At 35.8% G+C, this 17,452-nt stretch overlaps 1 protein-coding gene across 1 annotated transcript in view; it reads right to left on the reverse strand.

Annotated features, from left to right (window-relative positions):
* The window catches only part of CFTR (CF transmembrane conductance regulator), a 206,379-nt gene that overhangs the window by 83,477 nt on the left and 105,450 nt on the right, over positions 1-17,452 (reverse strand). Inside the window, exons 12-15 of the mRNA XM_007450771.1 lie at positions 9,598-9,692; positions 7,023-7,109; positions 4,570-5,296; positions 2,691-2,819 (exon numbers count right to left, since the gene is read on the reverse strand). Coding sequence (XP_007450833.1) covers positions 2,691-2,819; positions 4,570-5,296; positions 7,023-7,109; positions 9,598-9,692 — 1,038 coding nt within the window. The remainder of the gene's footprint in view (positions 1-2,690; positions 2,820-4,569; positions 5,297-7,022; positions 7,110-9,597; positions 9,693-17,452) is intronic.

A 17,452-nucleotide genomic window follows, 5' to 3' on the forward strand; every position in this document is an offset into this window, starting at 1 on the left:
AGGGGAAATCCCAAAAGGGAGAAAGCCCGCGTTCCCCAAAAAAAAAAAAAAAAAAAAAAAAAAAAAAAAAGACCTAAACTATCTTCCTGGATTAGCACAGGATGCAAAGCACATATGAGATATTTCAATGGTAATGAGAAGAGGCACATTGGTATTAAGAAAGGAGCTTAGTCTAAAAGTAAAATTATATAAATTCTGATTCAAAGATGTGACAGAATTGTGAACATCTGAATGATCTGTTTAGCTGTATAACTGTGCACATCATGAAAACAATTACTGTTTTTCTACTATCACCAAGTTTTTGTTATTCAAAATTTTGAGAACCAGTCAATTGGCAATGCCTTCAGGATATTGGGCCAAAAAAGGCTCATAATTTTTTATATTATTTCTTGCCTAGAAAATGATATTACTGGTTATTTTGTCCATTAAAAAGAAAAGTTTTTGCAATAATTGTGAGAGCTCAACTAATAATGGGAAGTTATACAACATTTACATCCTCTGTTGTAGTTTGGTTTCTAGCCTAAAGACAAAGGACCACTGTCTTCTTGAGTAAGTGAGCTAATAATATTGCACACATGTTCAGTGGCTCAACGCTCAGTCTCTAATTAACTATACACTGTGTTGAAAGGCATGTAAGTTCAGCTCTACAGCTCTACATGGGACAAGGGTCCTGTAAGTGAACATAAGTCACCACCACATTCAGATAGGACCATTTTTTCTCATAAAACTAAATTGAAGACAGTCAAGTAATGTTGATCTTTCAATGAAGAGGTTCAAATCATTAACAGTGACAAAGGGCTGGTTTGAGATTAACTGTGGCACAAGACTGAGTTTCATTCGCATTAATGTTGGTCATTTGGCATGATTGGCAGAGATTAATGAGGTAAATTAAGAATACATTTCAATGCAATTTTCATTACCTCATGTGAGAGTCTCAAGTTACTCAACCCCATAGTTTTGTTAAACTGTAAAACGAATTATTGAAATTTTTACTATATCTCTGTCATGGACTTGCTCACCTCAAACTAGCTTGAGCTTTATAATGATGATAGACAATAAGGATATTAGTAAGAATAGCAATTAGCATTGCTCATTATATGCCAAGCCCTACAGTAAGTGCTTTATAATCATGGTATCTCTTAACCCACAAAAATGACCTTTGAAATTGGTACTATTACAACCTCCATTTTATAGATGAGGAAACTGAGGCTCAGAGAGGTTAACTAACTTGTTCAGTGTCACAGTGTTAAAAACACAGAATTAGAATTCACAGCCAGATCAGTCTGAGTCCAGAGGTGGCACTATGCAATACTGCATCTCACATTCAGCCTCCATTTGTTTTATTAATTTAAAATAGTAGTAGAGCAAAAGAAGAGATATCATCAAAACTCAAAGATCAAATGGAAACCAACACTTTATAGGTGAAGTGGTTATGTACAACGTTTGGTACATACCTTTAATATTTTACACTACTTTACTTGGTCAAGGAGGAGTGATAATATTTTATGTGGACTTCTTAACTGAGGTTAGAAGCAGCCTAATAAGACAATGGTGTAGTTTTAAGTTTGCGTTTCAGGTATGTATATAATTGTACACCCTCAGGAGAGGCAGTACTTCCCCTGGGTCATTTCTCCCCTGAAGGCAGCCTAGGCCTTTATGTTGGATTCAGGCTGTATATTAGGACACATCCAGCAGTATCCTCCAAGATAAATATCTAAGAGTAGTCATTCACAGGCTGAATCCAATCCACAGAGGTTTGTTTTGTACCCACGTAGTGTTCATTTGTTTGTTTTACTTTAACCAACTACCCACACTTAAAAATTTTTACAGAGAAAATCTGTATTTTCACCTTATGTTGAAAAATAAGAAGGTTTAGTGAAACTGATCCCAAAACCCCTCATGGGAAGTCCTTGGCTGGTGCTGAGTTATGACTGCCCCCGTTCGACAATTGGAGGGCAAATATTCTCCATCCAGCCTCAAAGCCACTTCACCACTAGACATCCTCTGCCAAGCCTCTTTTCTCATTTAAGTGGCTGCTCCTGATCTAGAGAATAACCTCATTCACCAACCAGCTTCAGAAACCTCTTACCTTAATGCAGAACTGAACCTGTGACCTACTGCCCCCCTCTGTTAATTTAACCTGGTGATGTGAAGGAGAGCAGCAGCATGGTAAAGAGACCATGATGGTGGCACTGAAGACAAAAGAATTCTGTAAGCAAATGGGTGATGTGAATCTCTGAAAGCCTTGTTTAAAATGATTTCTAAGCCACTAATATATATTTATTTTATTTTGTGAGGAAATAGTCTTTTAAAGGTTGTGATTCATCACCGGCATATTTAATAATGCAATATCTAGAGTCAAATGAATTTAATATTCAGTACAGAATAATTTTCATTGTTTAAATTCAATTCATATAAAGACATTCTACTTTGAGGTTTTGAATGTCTCAATTAGAAACTCTTCATACAGAAGATATGTGCTTAAGTATATTTTATATGCTATGTATGAAGTAATAAAATATCAGTAGAAGAACTATACATATCATTGTATGATATAAAATTTCATATATACATATATACTTATATTTATGTATATATATGCATTTATATATACATATATATATATCCTTCCAAACTATTCCTAATTTAACTTTAAATCACATTAATATTTAATAACAGAAAATTCTTACCTCAGCTAGAAAAATGACTAAGCACCAAATTAGCACAAAAATTAAGCTCTTGCGGACAGTAATATATCGAAGGTATGTGTTCCATGTAGTCACTGCTGGTATGTTCTCCACATCATCAAAAAAGCACTCCTGAAAAAAAGAATCATGGTTATTACAATGTGACAATACAGGTTCACACCAGCACTGTGGTTTTATTTTGAATGTGTGGAAATAAAGGAATATTACTATTTGAAACTAAGTGAATTTCAACAAATATAAAACATTATGAATGACACATGTGATGTCACTCCACAGCCAATATAATGTCCACTGGAGCAACGTAGCTTTTTGAAAAATGAGAAACACTGTGATTCTTCAAACACTGAATGTAATATTGCTGATAAAACAACTGTATTGTTTTTGAACAATTTTACCATTTTAATGCTTAACAGTGTCACACATCAAATAAATGGTACCAGCAAACTGAAGCTTCCCAGACTGTCCTTGACTTAACTTGAGAGCTATAGTTCAATAATTTGAAAGAGAGAAAATCCAGATATTTCAAAGGGAAAGGATAGTTTTGTTTCTTAAAAAGTCAACAAAATTCACAGAAGAAGCACTAGAACATCAAAGAAAGGGTCCTAGGAAATTGGAATATGACACACTGGTTAGATGTAAAAATTTCTGAAGTCAAGTAAACCTGGGTTTCAATCTGGACTTTATCATTGACTTCCTAGGAGCTGCTTGAATTCAGGCAGCTGAACTTCTCTAAAATTTAGTTTCCTTATCTATAAATGAGGATAATGAGAGGTACCTTCTAAGAATATGCTCATGGCACTAGAAGCAATCAATAAATACTATTATCAGTCGAAGTGATCATTCTTTACAATTAAACTTATAGAATCAGGTTTGAGAAATTCATTCAGATTGGTATTAAAACAATACAGATAAACTATCTTTTAGGAAACCTTTTTTAAGATTATAGAAACACTGAAAGTATGTATTTTAGAGATCATCTATTCTGTTCCCTCATTTTACAAAGAGAGAAACTTTGGCCCAGAGACATTAAATGACATGTGACTTGCCAAAGGTCACACTACTCTTAACTGATCTATGCTATTAAACATATCAATTTATTACAAGACTGTTTCATCCAAGGCACTTAAGGAATTTTTCTAGTTTAAAAAAAAAAAACCCTCCTCTTTTCTACTGCCTCCTATTTTAAGAATAAAAGCATTTTGTTCTTTAGAACTTAATATAAAAGACTTTCTACCTGAATGTTGGCACTAGTATATGTTGAATTTCACATACCTACTTTAAAAGAAACCTGCCCAGAAATCCTATGTATAATGCAAATTTCAATGATAAAAAAGCTCACATTAACTAAATTCAGGCAAGACTGATGTATAAGCCAGAATGTTAGTCCTGTTGAGAGACTAGATGTTTATATACCTTATAGAGGCTACTTGCATACAGAAACGTTTCTTTGTCTCTCAATAACTGAAGCTATTATTTGTTTATATATTTGTTTTCACTCCACCTCTTCCCACAGAGGTTTTAGGAGGGTAATGAAACAGATTTATCATAATTCATAATTTTTCTCATTAATAATAATGATTATCACTGCTTAGTAAAGGACTCAATATTAGTCCTTGCTTTGACTTACAATACATCTTACAGTAAGAGACATCACAAAAGGAAATAGTTGATTCTTTCACATTTCGAAGTTGCTTACATAATTTACATACTTTGGACTTTGGGAATCTTAAAAATAAACCACATCCTAAACTCAAATTTGAGTAAGTTTTGCTACATAGTATGTATTACATCCCACTCTTTGTGCCAAAAGAAAAAAAAGAAAGGAAAAAACGGAAACACCACACTGATTACTTATACACACCCTTAAATCTTCTTCATTAATTTCTTCACTTATTTCCAAGCCAGTATCTTGAGATAACCGTCTTGAATATATATCTTTTTCAGTTAAGTTCGCCTGAGGGGCCAGTGACATTTTTCGTGTGGATGTCGCTGTCTTTCGGTGAATGCTTTGACCTTGGTTCACTGAGGAGCAGGTCATAAGGTTCAGGACTGACTGCCTCCTTCGTCCCTGAAATGTGGGACCAGCATCGATCATGTTGCTCCGAGGCAGGATAGCCTCTCCCAGTTCAGAACCGGAAACTAAGGATAGTCTTCTCTCTAAAGGCTCAACAGAATCTTCTTCGATGCCATTCATTTGTAATGGAGTCTTCTGTACAATTGAAAATTTCCTCATAGAGCTGACTGAATTGAGAATGGAGTTCTTCCTTTTTTCACCAAACTCTCCAGTCTGTTTAAAAGATTGCTTTTTCGTTTCATTCCAGGACACAGATGTATCTCCTTCTAGTGAGAAACGCCGTAAAGTCTGAGTTATGATTGAATTTCTTCGTTCTGCAGTAAACTGGTCAAAAGTGTCATATCCCATGAGCTTTGAGCTGAAGTCGGGCCGTTGATTTTGTAATTCAGAAAATGTCCCATAAAAATAGCTGCTACCTTCATGTAAAATTAATATTTTGTCAGCTTTCTTTAAATGTTCCATTTTAGAAGTGACCAAAATCCTAGTTTTGTTAGCCATCAATTTACAGACACAGCTTTAAGAATATAAAAATATATAAATATTAATTTAATAAACAATTTATCACAATAGTATATATATTGCATTTTAACATTTTATTAACCTATTCTTGTATAAAACCTCTACCATACAATGTTATTATTATACTTAAAATAAGTAAATATTCAATAGTAACTAATTTGCACTTCTTGAATTATTATGGCATGAAATACTGTACCATTGAATTATTATAGTATGCTACATTATAAAGTTGAGTGTTAACAGACCTAGAATGAAATTAAATATCTGATATTAAATAAACATTTGACTTTGAATGAACTGGTTACCCTCTGGGTCACGGCTGATTCATCTAGAAAATGAGGGAATCGTTAGGTGACCTTTAAGATTCCTTAGCATTTATATTTCTACGTGTCTTCTAAAATGTCAGAGCTTTCTTGTTCTTTAAATTTTTTACTCATTTCCTTTTATATTTTAAGTTGACCACCAATTTTGTCCTCAAGAGCTTATATTAAGACTAATTTTATTTGTTAAAAACACAACAACAGGGCTTCCCTGGTGGCGCAGTGGTTGAGAGTCTGCCTGCCCATGCAGGGGACACAGGTTCGTGTCCCGGTCCGGGAAGATCCTACATGCCACGAAGCGGCTGGGCCCGTGAGCCATGGCCGCTGAGCCTGCGCGTCCGGAGCCTGTGCTCCGCAATGGGAGAGGCCACAACAGCGAGAGGCCCGCGTACCACAAAAAAACCCCACAAAAAACAAAAAACACAACAACAATAACAAACCTGAGAATTGGATAATAAATTTGACCGTCCTCCAACAAAACTTCCCTCTAAGTCTAGAAGTAAATCCTGACTAGAACCATCTAAGGGAGACCAATTTCTTTTTGGCATTAAAACATTTTATATTATATATTGATAGAAAGAGGCATCATTCTAGTCTATACTCTAACATACTAACATAGCTAGCAAACTTTATATTGGTAAGAAGGTACTTATAGTTACAGGATTATAAAAATAGTATCATAGGTATTAAATTTTGCTAAATTCTAGGAAAGGTGCTTCTAGGAAAAATATGGCCATTTTATACACACACAATCTACATCCTTACTGATTAAAATGAATCATGATAATTCTCTTAATAAACTACTTTATAGTCTATGAAATCATTTTGAAATCTTAAAATCAAGTTATATAACTAACCGTTCCTGGTAGGAACTTCACATACGTTGAGCCCTAATGGGAGCTCCAATGAAATGTATACCCTGAGCTTTGTGTGACTGAGGAGAAGGTTCTGAAGGAGGTATTGAAGTAGATGAACAGTCTGAGCATTCACCTATATTAAAACATTAAAACATTCAGTTTCTTTGGTTCCTTAAGAAGTTTACTACCTAGGGAGGAGATAAAATAAAATACTAACACGAAAAAAGTGAATAAAAAGTTTAATAGTCAATTAAAATAATATAAGCTGTGTCACAAGACAACAATACTATAAAAACCTACATAACTAGTGATTGTTAAAGTAATAATGGGAAAAATTGGTTCAGCATAAGGTGGACAGAAAAGTGGATGTGATCTTTAATCTTGACCGTAGAGGGAAGATGAGATTTGAATAAGTGGCTACATTACATTCTGCCATTCTGAGTCACAATGGTGGACATATTTCTCAAGGAGTAATATGCAGCCTATGGTGGTATAGTTGTTCCTTCTTGTCTTTTAGCATGAATAAGTTATTCAAAGAACATACCTTTCAAATATTTCTTTCTCTGTTAACACATCTAGGTATCCAAAAGGAGAGTCTAATAGATACAAATCAGCATCTCTGTATACTGCTCTAAAAAGAAAACGGAAATGAAATTAGATTCCTTCAATATTTCCCATGTCTTCTGGTATGGATTATTTTAAGTGAAGAACCAAAAGGTAAGTCATATGTGATTTTTATGGCTTTTCACAATACTCCAAAAACTGCTGAAGCGGTTTTGCTAAATATAAGTGACATACACTTTAAGTTACAAAAGTTACAAACTGAATCACACCATACATACAACTTTAAATATTACCTTAAAAAAGAAAAAGAAAACCTTTTAACAGTAGTATCTATTTACAGCCAAGCACTATGCCACACGCTGGGAATACAATGGTAAAAATTACACAAGCTCTGCCCTCAAAGGTCTTGCATTTTGGTGGGAAACAAAGAACAGACTGTTTCAAACGTGTAAAATGTCAGAGACAGCAACTAAATTGCAGCACTTATGTGAAATTATTTTTTTAATATGTTTCAGTGTAGACTGTTACCAACAAATTGATAGCAGTGTTGTTACGGCTGTATGATTGACATTGCTCTTTGCTCCTTATAGTCTTAGTTTCTGGACCATACTCATAAAAATGCCACACAAGTGAAGGATGAAAAATTTGCAATGAAAATGTATACCCATATTGTTTTATATTAGAAAATTTTAGAAAATTTTACTATTTTCTAAGTTAAAAAATAAAATTTTATGAGCAAGTAAAATCTTCATTAAGTTGATCTTAGGACAGTAATAAGATGAAGATATGGTCCCATATGAACGGAAGTGAGGCAATTTCTTCATAACATTTAAATTTTTTCAGCTGTGGTTGTTAGTACCCTATACCTGTGCCAGTCACATAGCATTCAGTGTTTACGTATAATTCTGTAAAAAAGGAAACTGTGTTTAGTCAGCAGGTAACTAAGAGAAGTAATAATAATAATTAAAAAAACAGAAATGACAAAAAGTCAACGTAAAATCTAGAAGAACCTTTGCAGTGTAAACTATTTTTGAAGATAACATGTAAGAACAAGATACAAGTCCCCCATCTAAATGTACCCTCGAGGGCTTTCTTCTCTTCTCTCTATCTATACATCTATGAACGCAGTTTCTCAAGAGATCAGAAATAACATATTCATCATCCCCAAATGGACAACACATGACACATTCAGATCAGAATAGCAATAAACAATTATTTTCTTTAATGCCTCAAACTGTGTGCATTTTATAATAAAACTGAATCTTCAACTGGTAAATACAAACTCAATTCTATTCTGAATGCCTGAAGCCATAGAGCATATCCTACCTAAATTTGAAATGAAATGTTTAAGACAAGTCTTACTCTGGCTCACAGATTAATCAACTTTCAGTTATTTAGAAAATATTATTTTGTCTGTGAATTATCCATATCTATTGATTTATTACTTGACATTGTAATCCCAAGATCAAGGTGTGGTTTAATGTAGAGTCAAGACGACCTGGTTCAAATTGTAACCCTAGAATTTCCCAGTGTGGATTTTGGCAAGTTAAGATCTAACCTCCTCATTTATCTCATTATCTCTTCTATAAGTTGGGGAGAACAATCCTTTTCTGGCAGAGTGATATGGGGATTAAGTAAAATTACACATGTACTCATGCACACCCAACCCAGAATAGTACTAGGCAACTGTAGGTGCTCAGTGAGTTAGTTTTCTGTCCCAGCTTTTGAAAGCACAAGAAAGTAAGGGAAAGAAGCCAAAACATCAATAAGTCAAGGTGATTTCTTGCTAACAACTTTGGCAACACAGTAAGAAGAATCTTGTTCAAATAAAACTGGAGTAACATTTGCCATACCACATCACCAATAATTTTTTAAACTGAGAGTTACAATTTAACCGCAAAGGTTTCTTCTTGACACAAATTAACTATACATACATATATATATATATACACTTCCCTTTGACACTTCAAAATGCTTAGGCCAAGAATGTCTCCACCAAGGGACCACCATAGCCCCCACTATATTAGATGTGCTTGTCCTATTTATTTTTCTTTAAAGATTACAGACTTTAAGCTAAGTGACATCATTTGCCCTGCTATTTCTGTCATGAGATTAATTAGTTATGTTTAAAATTTTGAAAAGTTATGTTTATCTAAACCAAGTAGCATAAACAGAAGCCTAGAGCACGTGTGTACATTTTGGGATGGGGCGAGCAAGGAACTGTATGAAGGACTAAATAAAAATTTACATCTTCTCTTTCCTGTGCTAGGCAGAGTGCCAGGGTTTTCCATTTGTAGTAAATCATATCATGAGGCAAACAAACACACACACCAACATAAGGGTATGCATTTTTAAAAAGCCATCAGCTTTATCAGACATGAACATTATATCATTAACTATAGTTCTTAAAGGTTATTCTTAACTTGCTACCTATAAGATCCTGGGCATTTTTCAATTCCAGAAACAGAATATAAAGAAATAGAGAATCATCTATAATTTTTTACATGCATGGTATTTACAACAAATGCTCACTGGACCAATAATCAGATATTCACCTTGCTAAAGAAATTCTTGCTTGCTGACCTCCACTCAATGTGATTCCACCATCTCCAAGAACTATGTTGTCTTTCTCTGCAAATTTGGAGATGTCCTATTATCAAAAATAGACAGAGAGGAATTGTCAGTATGTTGGATCTGAATTTGAAAGGTACATTTTCCTTCAAATGCAATCGTATATCAGACTTCTGCAGAAATTGTGAACACCGCATCTCAGTTATTTTAAATGCATTTCAACTGTTCAAAACGTTGTTGAAATTTTATAAAGAAAACTTTCTTTAATTTTTCAAATGTTATTTATGATAATTAAATAAGAATTGGAAAATATCAGAAAGTAAAGCATATGCATATTTATGATATGTAAAGATGTGTGTATATCATCCATTGACCGTTTTACAAACCCAAGTGCTATTAATGTGCTAAAGTGCACTTCCTTTCAATTTAAATTCACTCCTTTAAAAGGAAATCCCCAAAGATGAATAAACCTCCTAATAAGAGAAACTAAAAGAATACCATTTACAGCGCCCTGCAGTATCTAAGCATATTCAGTGACCAGGGGTACAAGGCATCTCTTTTCCACACTTCTCTCACCTACCCACCCAAACAACACAGCCTTCTCCCTCATCCATCCTCCCACCTCATTCTTATATCCTCTCCCCATCCACTCTGTCTCTCCTGTCACCTCCCTGCCACACGTGTCCTGTCATCCCTTCTCCAGTTAATGAACTCTGTGGCAACAACCATGCTAGACATTGTGAAAGATTAGAATTTATAAGAAACAGTCCTCAAACTGCAGTCATTGTAAGTCTAACTTGGAAAATAAGCCATCATCCGGGAGAAAGCTAAAAAACATCCCAAAGAATCAATTAACCATTTTAAGATAATAAAACAATATGCAATTAATTGGCAAATTAATTGTTCAGAATATAGAGGTATTGTAAAGTAGGTAGAAAATGTTATAAGGCTTTCTGGAATAGGTGAGGTTTGCCCTGAGACTTGAGAATGTGACGAGTTAGATGGATAGGATTCTCTCTTTAATTCAAAACAAGTTCTTTGCCTTTTCTTTTCTCAACCCCATACATCTTCTCTTTTCTTTTGTTACCACCTTCATCTCTCTCCCTCTATTAAAAATACTCTTCCACTCTATTCCACCTTTTGCTTTCACCATCTAGAAGCAGTATATCTGCTCTCCTTGAACTGACGTGAACATTACCTGTATTTAAATTGTCAAAATGGTTACTTATATTGTCCATTTGTTTTTGTTATCCACCATATGAAAGTCAAATAGAACTTCATACACAAAACTGTAAACTCACAAAGCTGGTAAATTAGTACATGATCATTCATATTAAAAGCTAGTTGGCAGCTCCTGTAGGCTTAGAACCATGCCAGCCACTGCCCCCAAGGAATGGTTGCTGTCAATACTCCTGAGCTAAGGGGACCAAAAAGGATAAAAAATGTGACTTAAAAAATGCTGACATGTTGGAGGAGATAAAGCAGGACCCAGTGGAGCTAGCTACTCAGGCACTGGAGAAACACAACACAGAGAGGTCATTGAGACCCATAGAGCACTGTGATGAGGAGGACCTTCTGTAGTTATGAGACACATGAAACGAAGTGCTTCATTTCTTTCCACTGGACTGAATTTTTTTGTTCAACTCATGGACCAGGCCACATAACCAGGATTCCATTCAAATAACAAGGACTACAGCTAAATTCCACACCCGAGGTCTTAAATCTCAGTCTTGCTAAGGGAGCATGTCCAGGAGTACCTCAGCCTTTAAGCCTTTAGTGAGCAGTTCTATGCAGCACAACCTCTGTACTCAATTTAGAGCAATTAGTAAAATGGCTCACACGTGTATTTCTTCTCTGCTGCACCATATTTTCCTTCCCCATATCCCATTCCCTTTTTTAAAAATTAAATCTTTTAGAGGAAAAGAAAGAATAATTTATCTTATATGAATAGACTGAGTGCAGGCTTTTGTAAAGGAGGCACATTTTCTAACACAATCTTTTTTTTTTTTTTTTTGGCTGCGTTGGGTCTTCGTTGCTGTGTGCGGGCTCTCTCTAGTTGCAGCAAGCGGGGGATACTGCTTGTTGGGGTGCGCGGGCTTCTCATTGTGGTGGCTTCTCTTGTTGTAGAGCACAGGCTCTAGGTGTGCGGGCTTCAGTAGTTGTGGCTCGCGGGCTCAGTAGTAGTGGCTCACGGGATCTAGAGCACAGGCTCAGTAGTTGTGGCACACGGGCTTAATTGCTCCTTGGTATGTGGGATCTTCCCAGACCAGGGCTTGAACCCGTGTCTCTGGCACTGGCAGGCGGATTCTCAACCACTGTGCCACCAGGGAAGCCCTCTGACACAATCTTAAAAAACCAGAGGTTGCTGGAATTATTGGAGGTTTTTTTTTCAAATTTGAAATCAATACACTATCAGTTAAAATTTCTATTTTTTTTAAATTCAGAAAATATCAGTAGTTATTTTGATGGTACGCTAATATCGCTGGGGATTATAGATTTGGAGGGTATAGAATCCTAGCCCAGTGCAAGAGTTTAACAAAGATTTGTGGAATGAAGGAAGAAAAAATGAGAGAATGGATGAAGGCAAGGTAAACAAACATTAAGTGACAAAGAAACAGGTGCATATAAGAAAATAAGAAAGGTGTACAGCATAGAAAAAGAAAGAAAATGGGAAAAGGAATAAATGTCAGAAGACGTAGACGTCTGTAGGAAAAAGCAGGAAGATACTGGCAGCATAAAGAGACAAGAAAAGTGAAGGGAAAGATAGGAAATGATAGAAGACAAGGAACTGTAATTGACACTTTAGCAAATATCCCTAGTGAATGTAAATGTCCAAAGAATACAAATGCAATTTATTTCAATAATTTTCTTTTCTTAAGACAGAATAAATAAGAGGCTGTTTTAGCCAAATTTCTCTCACAGGAGCCTGTAATGTTCATCCTTTAAACAAGCCAAGGAAATAGGAAGGAGAAGGAAAAAAAAAATTCTCTTCCTTCTTTCCCACATGAGTAGGCTGAAACATAATATTAGAGAAATTAGAAGATCCTCAAGTGAGCTTAGGCTTTACATGTTCAGATTGAATGGAAAACCATCAACTTCCTCCAAAAAAGACCAGAAATATCCATTCCTTTGAGTATCACTCCTCAAATCCTGACCTGGAACTGGTCCAGGGAAAGGAGAAAATACATTAAGAAAATGAGGGATTCAAGGAACGAATTGCTTAGATGGTTTCCTGGTACCAAGTTAATCTATTTCAATTATAACCACAAGCTACTCTGTTTCATTTTTATTTTTAGAATGCTACTAATTTTGAGCTCCTATGATAATGTACTCTGCCCCGTGCCTGGCCTGTTCAGCACATTCAGTCAGTAAGCCACGCCTGCATCCCTGGGGTGCCCCAGGCCTGCCTGGCATGATGCCCGGTAAGTGACTGGTCATCTTCTTTGGCCTGCCTTAGATGGAATGGGATTTCTCAGTGTGAAATTCCCCCTTATACTTGGGAGAATTTCCAGGTTGGGTGCACCCTGGTAAAATGCCATGACGAACTGAATCTAAGCGTCTCTGCTCCCAAGTCACTGGTGAGCTGAAATCTGAATTATGTTTGCGGTGCCCATTTAGAGAGCTGTTGGGATGTCATGTAAACTATGCTAATGGTGATGGTTCAATAAGTAACAAAGCTGGAATACTGAACTGCATGGCATGGGGCCCAGGATTTGAACCCTGCTCTGCAGGCTTATTGTGAAATCTCAGTTACGTAACAGCTTTGTAACTTAATTCTAACCATAAGCTAGGTGCAATTATAGTCTGTCTTTTATAAAGGGTGCTCAGTATAAGAATTAAGAATATGTCATATACAAAGCAATTCAATAAATATAACTCAATGAAATGAAATGTGCCAATCCAAGTGGAATATTTTTAATTCTAAAATAAAGTTTAAAACAAAATAGCGAATATGAATGGCAACGTTGACCAGAGAGCACAATGACTTATTTTCTAGCTCTGTTTCTGCTAATAACTGGATAAGTAGCTTTGGGCAAGTCTACTCTGGCCTTCAGTTCTCCCTCTGTAAATGGGGGTAATAGTACCTTCCTTTAACAGTTGCAAAAATTTGAAGTAACTTCATATAAAGAACTTGGTCCATACTGCACACTCAAACTCTGGTGATTTGCAATTTTAGAATGATATATTTACCAACAATCTGTGTACATCATTCATTTCCATTTGGCCTTGAGTAGAATGCTTACCTGATGTAATACTCTGTGCCATTCTCCTATTAAAGGAAAAGCAGATTCTTATTAAGGCCTGAAAATATAGCCTTTATTAGCATATGATTGTAAGAAACGTACAAGGGATAATGTATCGGAAAAGAATCAGACTTAGAATTGGAAGCCGTGCATTCAAGTCCCAAGTTCGCGTGCCTTTACCAAAAGTACTTTTGTTGAGGTTGCTATGTATGTAGTCACATGTTTTGAAACTAAAAGTCAAGGTTCTTAAGGGTGACACCATATTCCCAGACAAGATCTAGATACCTTCTAAATGCTACCTCTCTAGAGATGGTTAGTTAATTTTATTTAACATTTTAGCCATGGTAACTTGTGCTATGATATTTTTATTCATCTTATTATTTTCTCATTATAAAAGAATAAAGGAGGATAGGGAACACCTACTTTCTTTTTTCTGAGAAACTTTCTCATGTTTTTGGAATGATTCTGTAGTATTTGATTAGAAATTTCCACTAGAATATGTTTCAGCAGTACAAACAAATAAGAAGACTATTTTTAAATCCCCGCACTTTCTGCTAATTGACTGAGGTACTACTGAATGAAGAACACCTAGTTAGACAAATAAATATTTTAGCAGTCAACACCACAGTAATCTTGATGAGTCAACATCAGAATTCTATAATAAGAAAGCAGCTTGATGCAAGCTCCTTTCAGGAAGCTCTGTGCTTGAATTCGCTGGTTCCTTTCAGGAAGCTGTGTGCTTGAATTCGCTTGAATTCAAGCTCTGTGCTTGAATTTTCAGTCTGGACTAGACTGGACTGGAAGTGTAAGATTTTGAATTTCAAAATACATAGCTCCGGGCTTCCCTGGGGGTGCAGTGGTTAAGAATTCGTCTGCCAATGCAGGGGACACGGGTTCGAGCCCTTGTCTGGGAAGATCACACATGCCATGGAACAACTAAGTACGTGCGCCACAACTACTGAAACTGGCACAACTACTGAACTGGTGGCAAAAAGGGAGGCCACCGCAATGAGAAGCCAGTGCACCGCAGCAAAGAGTAGCCCCCGCTCGTCTCAACTAGAGAAAAGCTCGGGTGCAGCAACAGAGACCCAGTGCAGCCAAAAATAAAAAATAAATAAATTTAATAAAACACAAAACATAGCTCTGTCAGATGCTCTGTGATCTTCCCTGGCATTTGCTAAAAAAAAAAAAAAAAAAAAAAAAAATCTACTGATAACACCATTGTACATAAATCATTGAGCTTTTGTGATTTTATTTCTATAAGATATATTCTCATGAATGAGACAGCATGGTCACAGGTATGCGTCTTTTCTTTTTAAAAGTTACTGCTGCCAGAATCCTTTACAAAACAACTTTTAAAAGTAACCGTTCCAGGGCTTCCCTGATGGCACAGTGGTTGAGAATCCATCTGCCAATGCAGGGGACACAGGTTCAGGCACTGGTCCAGGAAGATCCCACATGCCACGGAGCAACTAAGCCTGTCCACCACAACTACTGAGCCTGCGCTCTATAGATCGCGAGCCACAACTATTAAAGCCCACGCACCTAGTGCTCGTGCTCCGCAACAAGAAGCCACAGCAGTGAGAAACCCGCGCACCTCAACAGAGTAGCCCCCGTTCACCGCAACTGGAGAAAGCCCACGCGCAGCAACGAAAACCCAACGCAGCCAAAACTAAAAAAATAAATTTATTTAATTTATTTTTTTAACATCTTTATTGGGGTATAATTGCTTTACAATAGTGTGTTTGTTTCTGCTTTATAACAAAGTGAATCAGTTATACATATACATATGTTCCCATATCTCTTCCCTCTTGCATCTCCCTCCCTCCCACCCTCCCTATCCCACCCCTCCAGGCGGTCACAAAGCACCGAGCTGATCTCCCCTTGCTATGCGGCTGCTTCCCACTAGCTATCTACCTTACGTTTGGTAGTGTATATATGTCCATGCCTCTCTCTCACTTTGTCAGAGCTCACCCTTCCCCCTCCCCATATCCTCAAGTCCGTTCTCTAGTAGGTCTGTGGCTTTATTCCTGTCTTAGCCCTAGGTTCTAAATTTATTATTTTTTAAAGTGGGGGGCTTCCCTGGTGGCGCAGTGGTTGAGAGTCCGCCTGCCGATGCAGGGGACATGGGTTCGTGCCCCGGTTTAGGAAGATCCCACATGCCGCCGAGTGGCTGGGCCCGCGGGCCGTGGCCGCTGAGCCTGCGCGTCCGGAGCCTGTGCTCCGCAACGGGAGAGGCAAAAAAAAAAAAAAAAAAAATAACAGTTCCGTCAGCAAGATTTGATGGAACTGTTACTTTTCTTCGCATCATCACCAACAGTACTCACCATCACATTTTAATTTTTGCTAACTTGTCATTTTAATTTGCATTTTCATTAATAATGGTGAAATTTTAAATATTTATTGGTAACGTGGGTTTTGTCTTTTGTGAAATGCCTGTTTTTACCAGATTTTTGTCCTTTTCTTATCAATTCATTTTTCATTGTAAGGTATAGATATTAACAACTTTTTCTTTAATATTTTAAAAACATTTTCCCTGTTTCTATTTTCACTATGCATGTACCATCTGTCATATGCAAAATTTAAATTTTTCATGAAGTCAATAATATCTACCTGCAATTAGTATATTGATTAAAAAATACTACTGCACTTTCAGGTTATACAGATAGTAACCTAAGTTTTCTTGTAAAATGTTTATTACTCTTTAAAGAATTTATTCAAGGTATGATTTATGTTTATACATGGTGTGAGATAAGAATGTGGTCTTATTTTCTTTTAGTTGGATAGTAGATATAATTTGTTAAATGATGTTTCCACTCACTTTATATATCATCTATCATAGTCTCATATTTCCAAAGATCTATTTCTGGGTTCTCTGTTTGGTTCCTCTAATCCATTCTCTTTTCCTACACTAATATTCTGCTGCGTTTTTGGTGTTTAGGTTTTTTAATGGCTTTAAGTATGATTTAATACCTGACAAAGCACAATTCTTCTTCATAAATTTTTGTCTCTTTTTGCTCACTTAGTCTTCTATATAATAACAATATTAACAACAATAATATAAATAATAATACTAATAATAGTTAATGGATATTGAGTGCTTACTATGCACCAGGTACTATTTTAAGCATTTTACAAGTATTAACTTCTTTAATACTCATCACAACACTATCCCCATTATAAATATGAGAAAATTGAAAGTTAGAAAAGGTTAATATCATTCCAAAGATAACACAGCCAATAAACAGTAGAGCCAGAATTGAAACCAAGGCAGTTTTTCTACAAAGTGTATACTCAACTACTTTTTATATTTCCGCCCACATGAAATTTAAGTTCAGTTTAATAAAATTCCAAAAACAATCTCGTTCAGATGTATTGTGATTTTATTAAATGTATACATAAGTTTGGATGTGATTAGCATCTTAGGATGCTAAATCATATCTTTCCATTAATTCAGTTGTTTTAGATCTTTCGATAAGACTGCAATCTTCATCATATATGTCCTGTAAATTTCCTGTTACATTTATCCTTAAGTATTTTATGGTTTTCTACTATTGTGAATTGAATAGCTTTTTTTTTTTTTTTTTTTTTTTTT

The sequence above is a fragment of the Lipotes vexillifer genome, unplaced genomic scaffold (assembly GCF_000442215.2).
Source record: "Lipotes vexillifer unplaced genomic scaffold, Lipotes_vexillifer_v1.1 scaffold314, whole genome shotgun sequence".
Taxonomy (NCBI): Eukaryota; Metazoa; Chordata; class Mammalia; order Artiodactyla; family Lipotidae; genus Lipotes; species Lipotes vexillifer.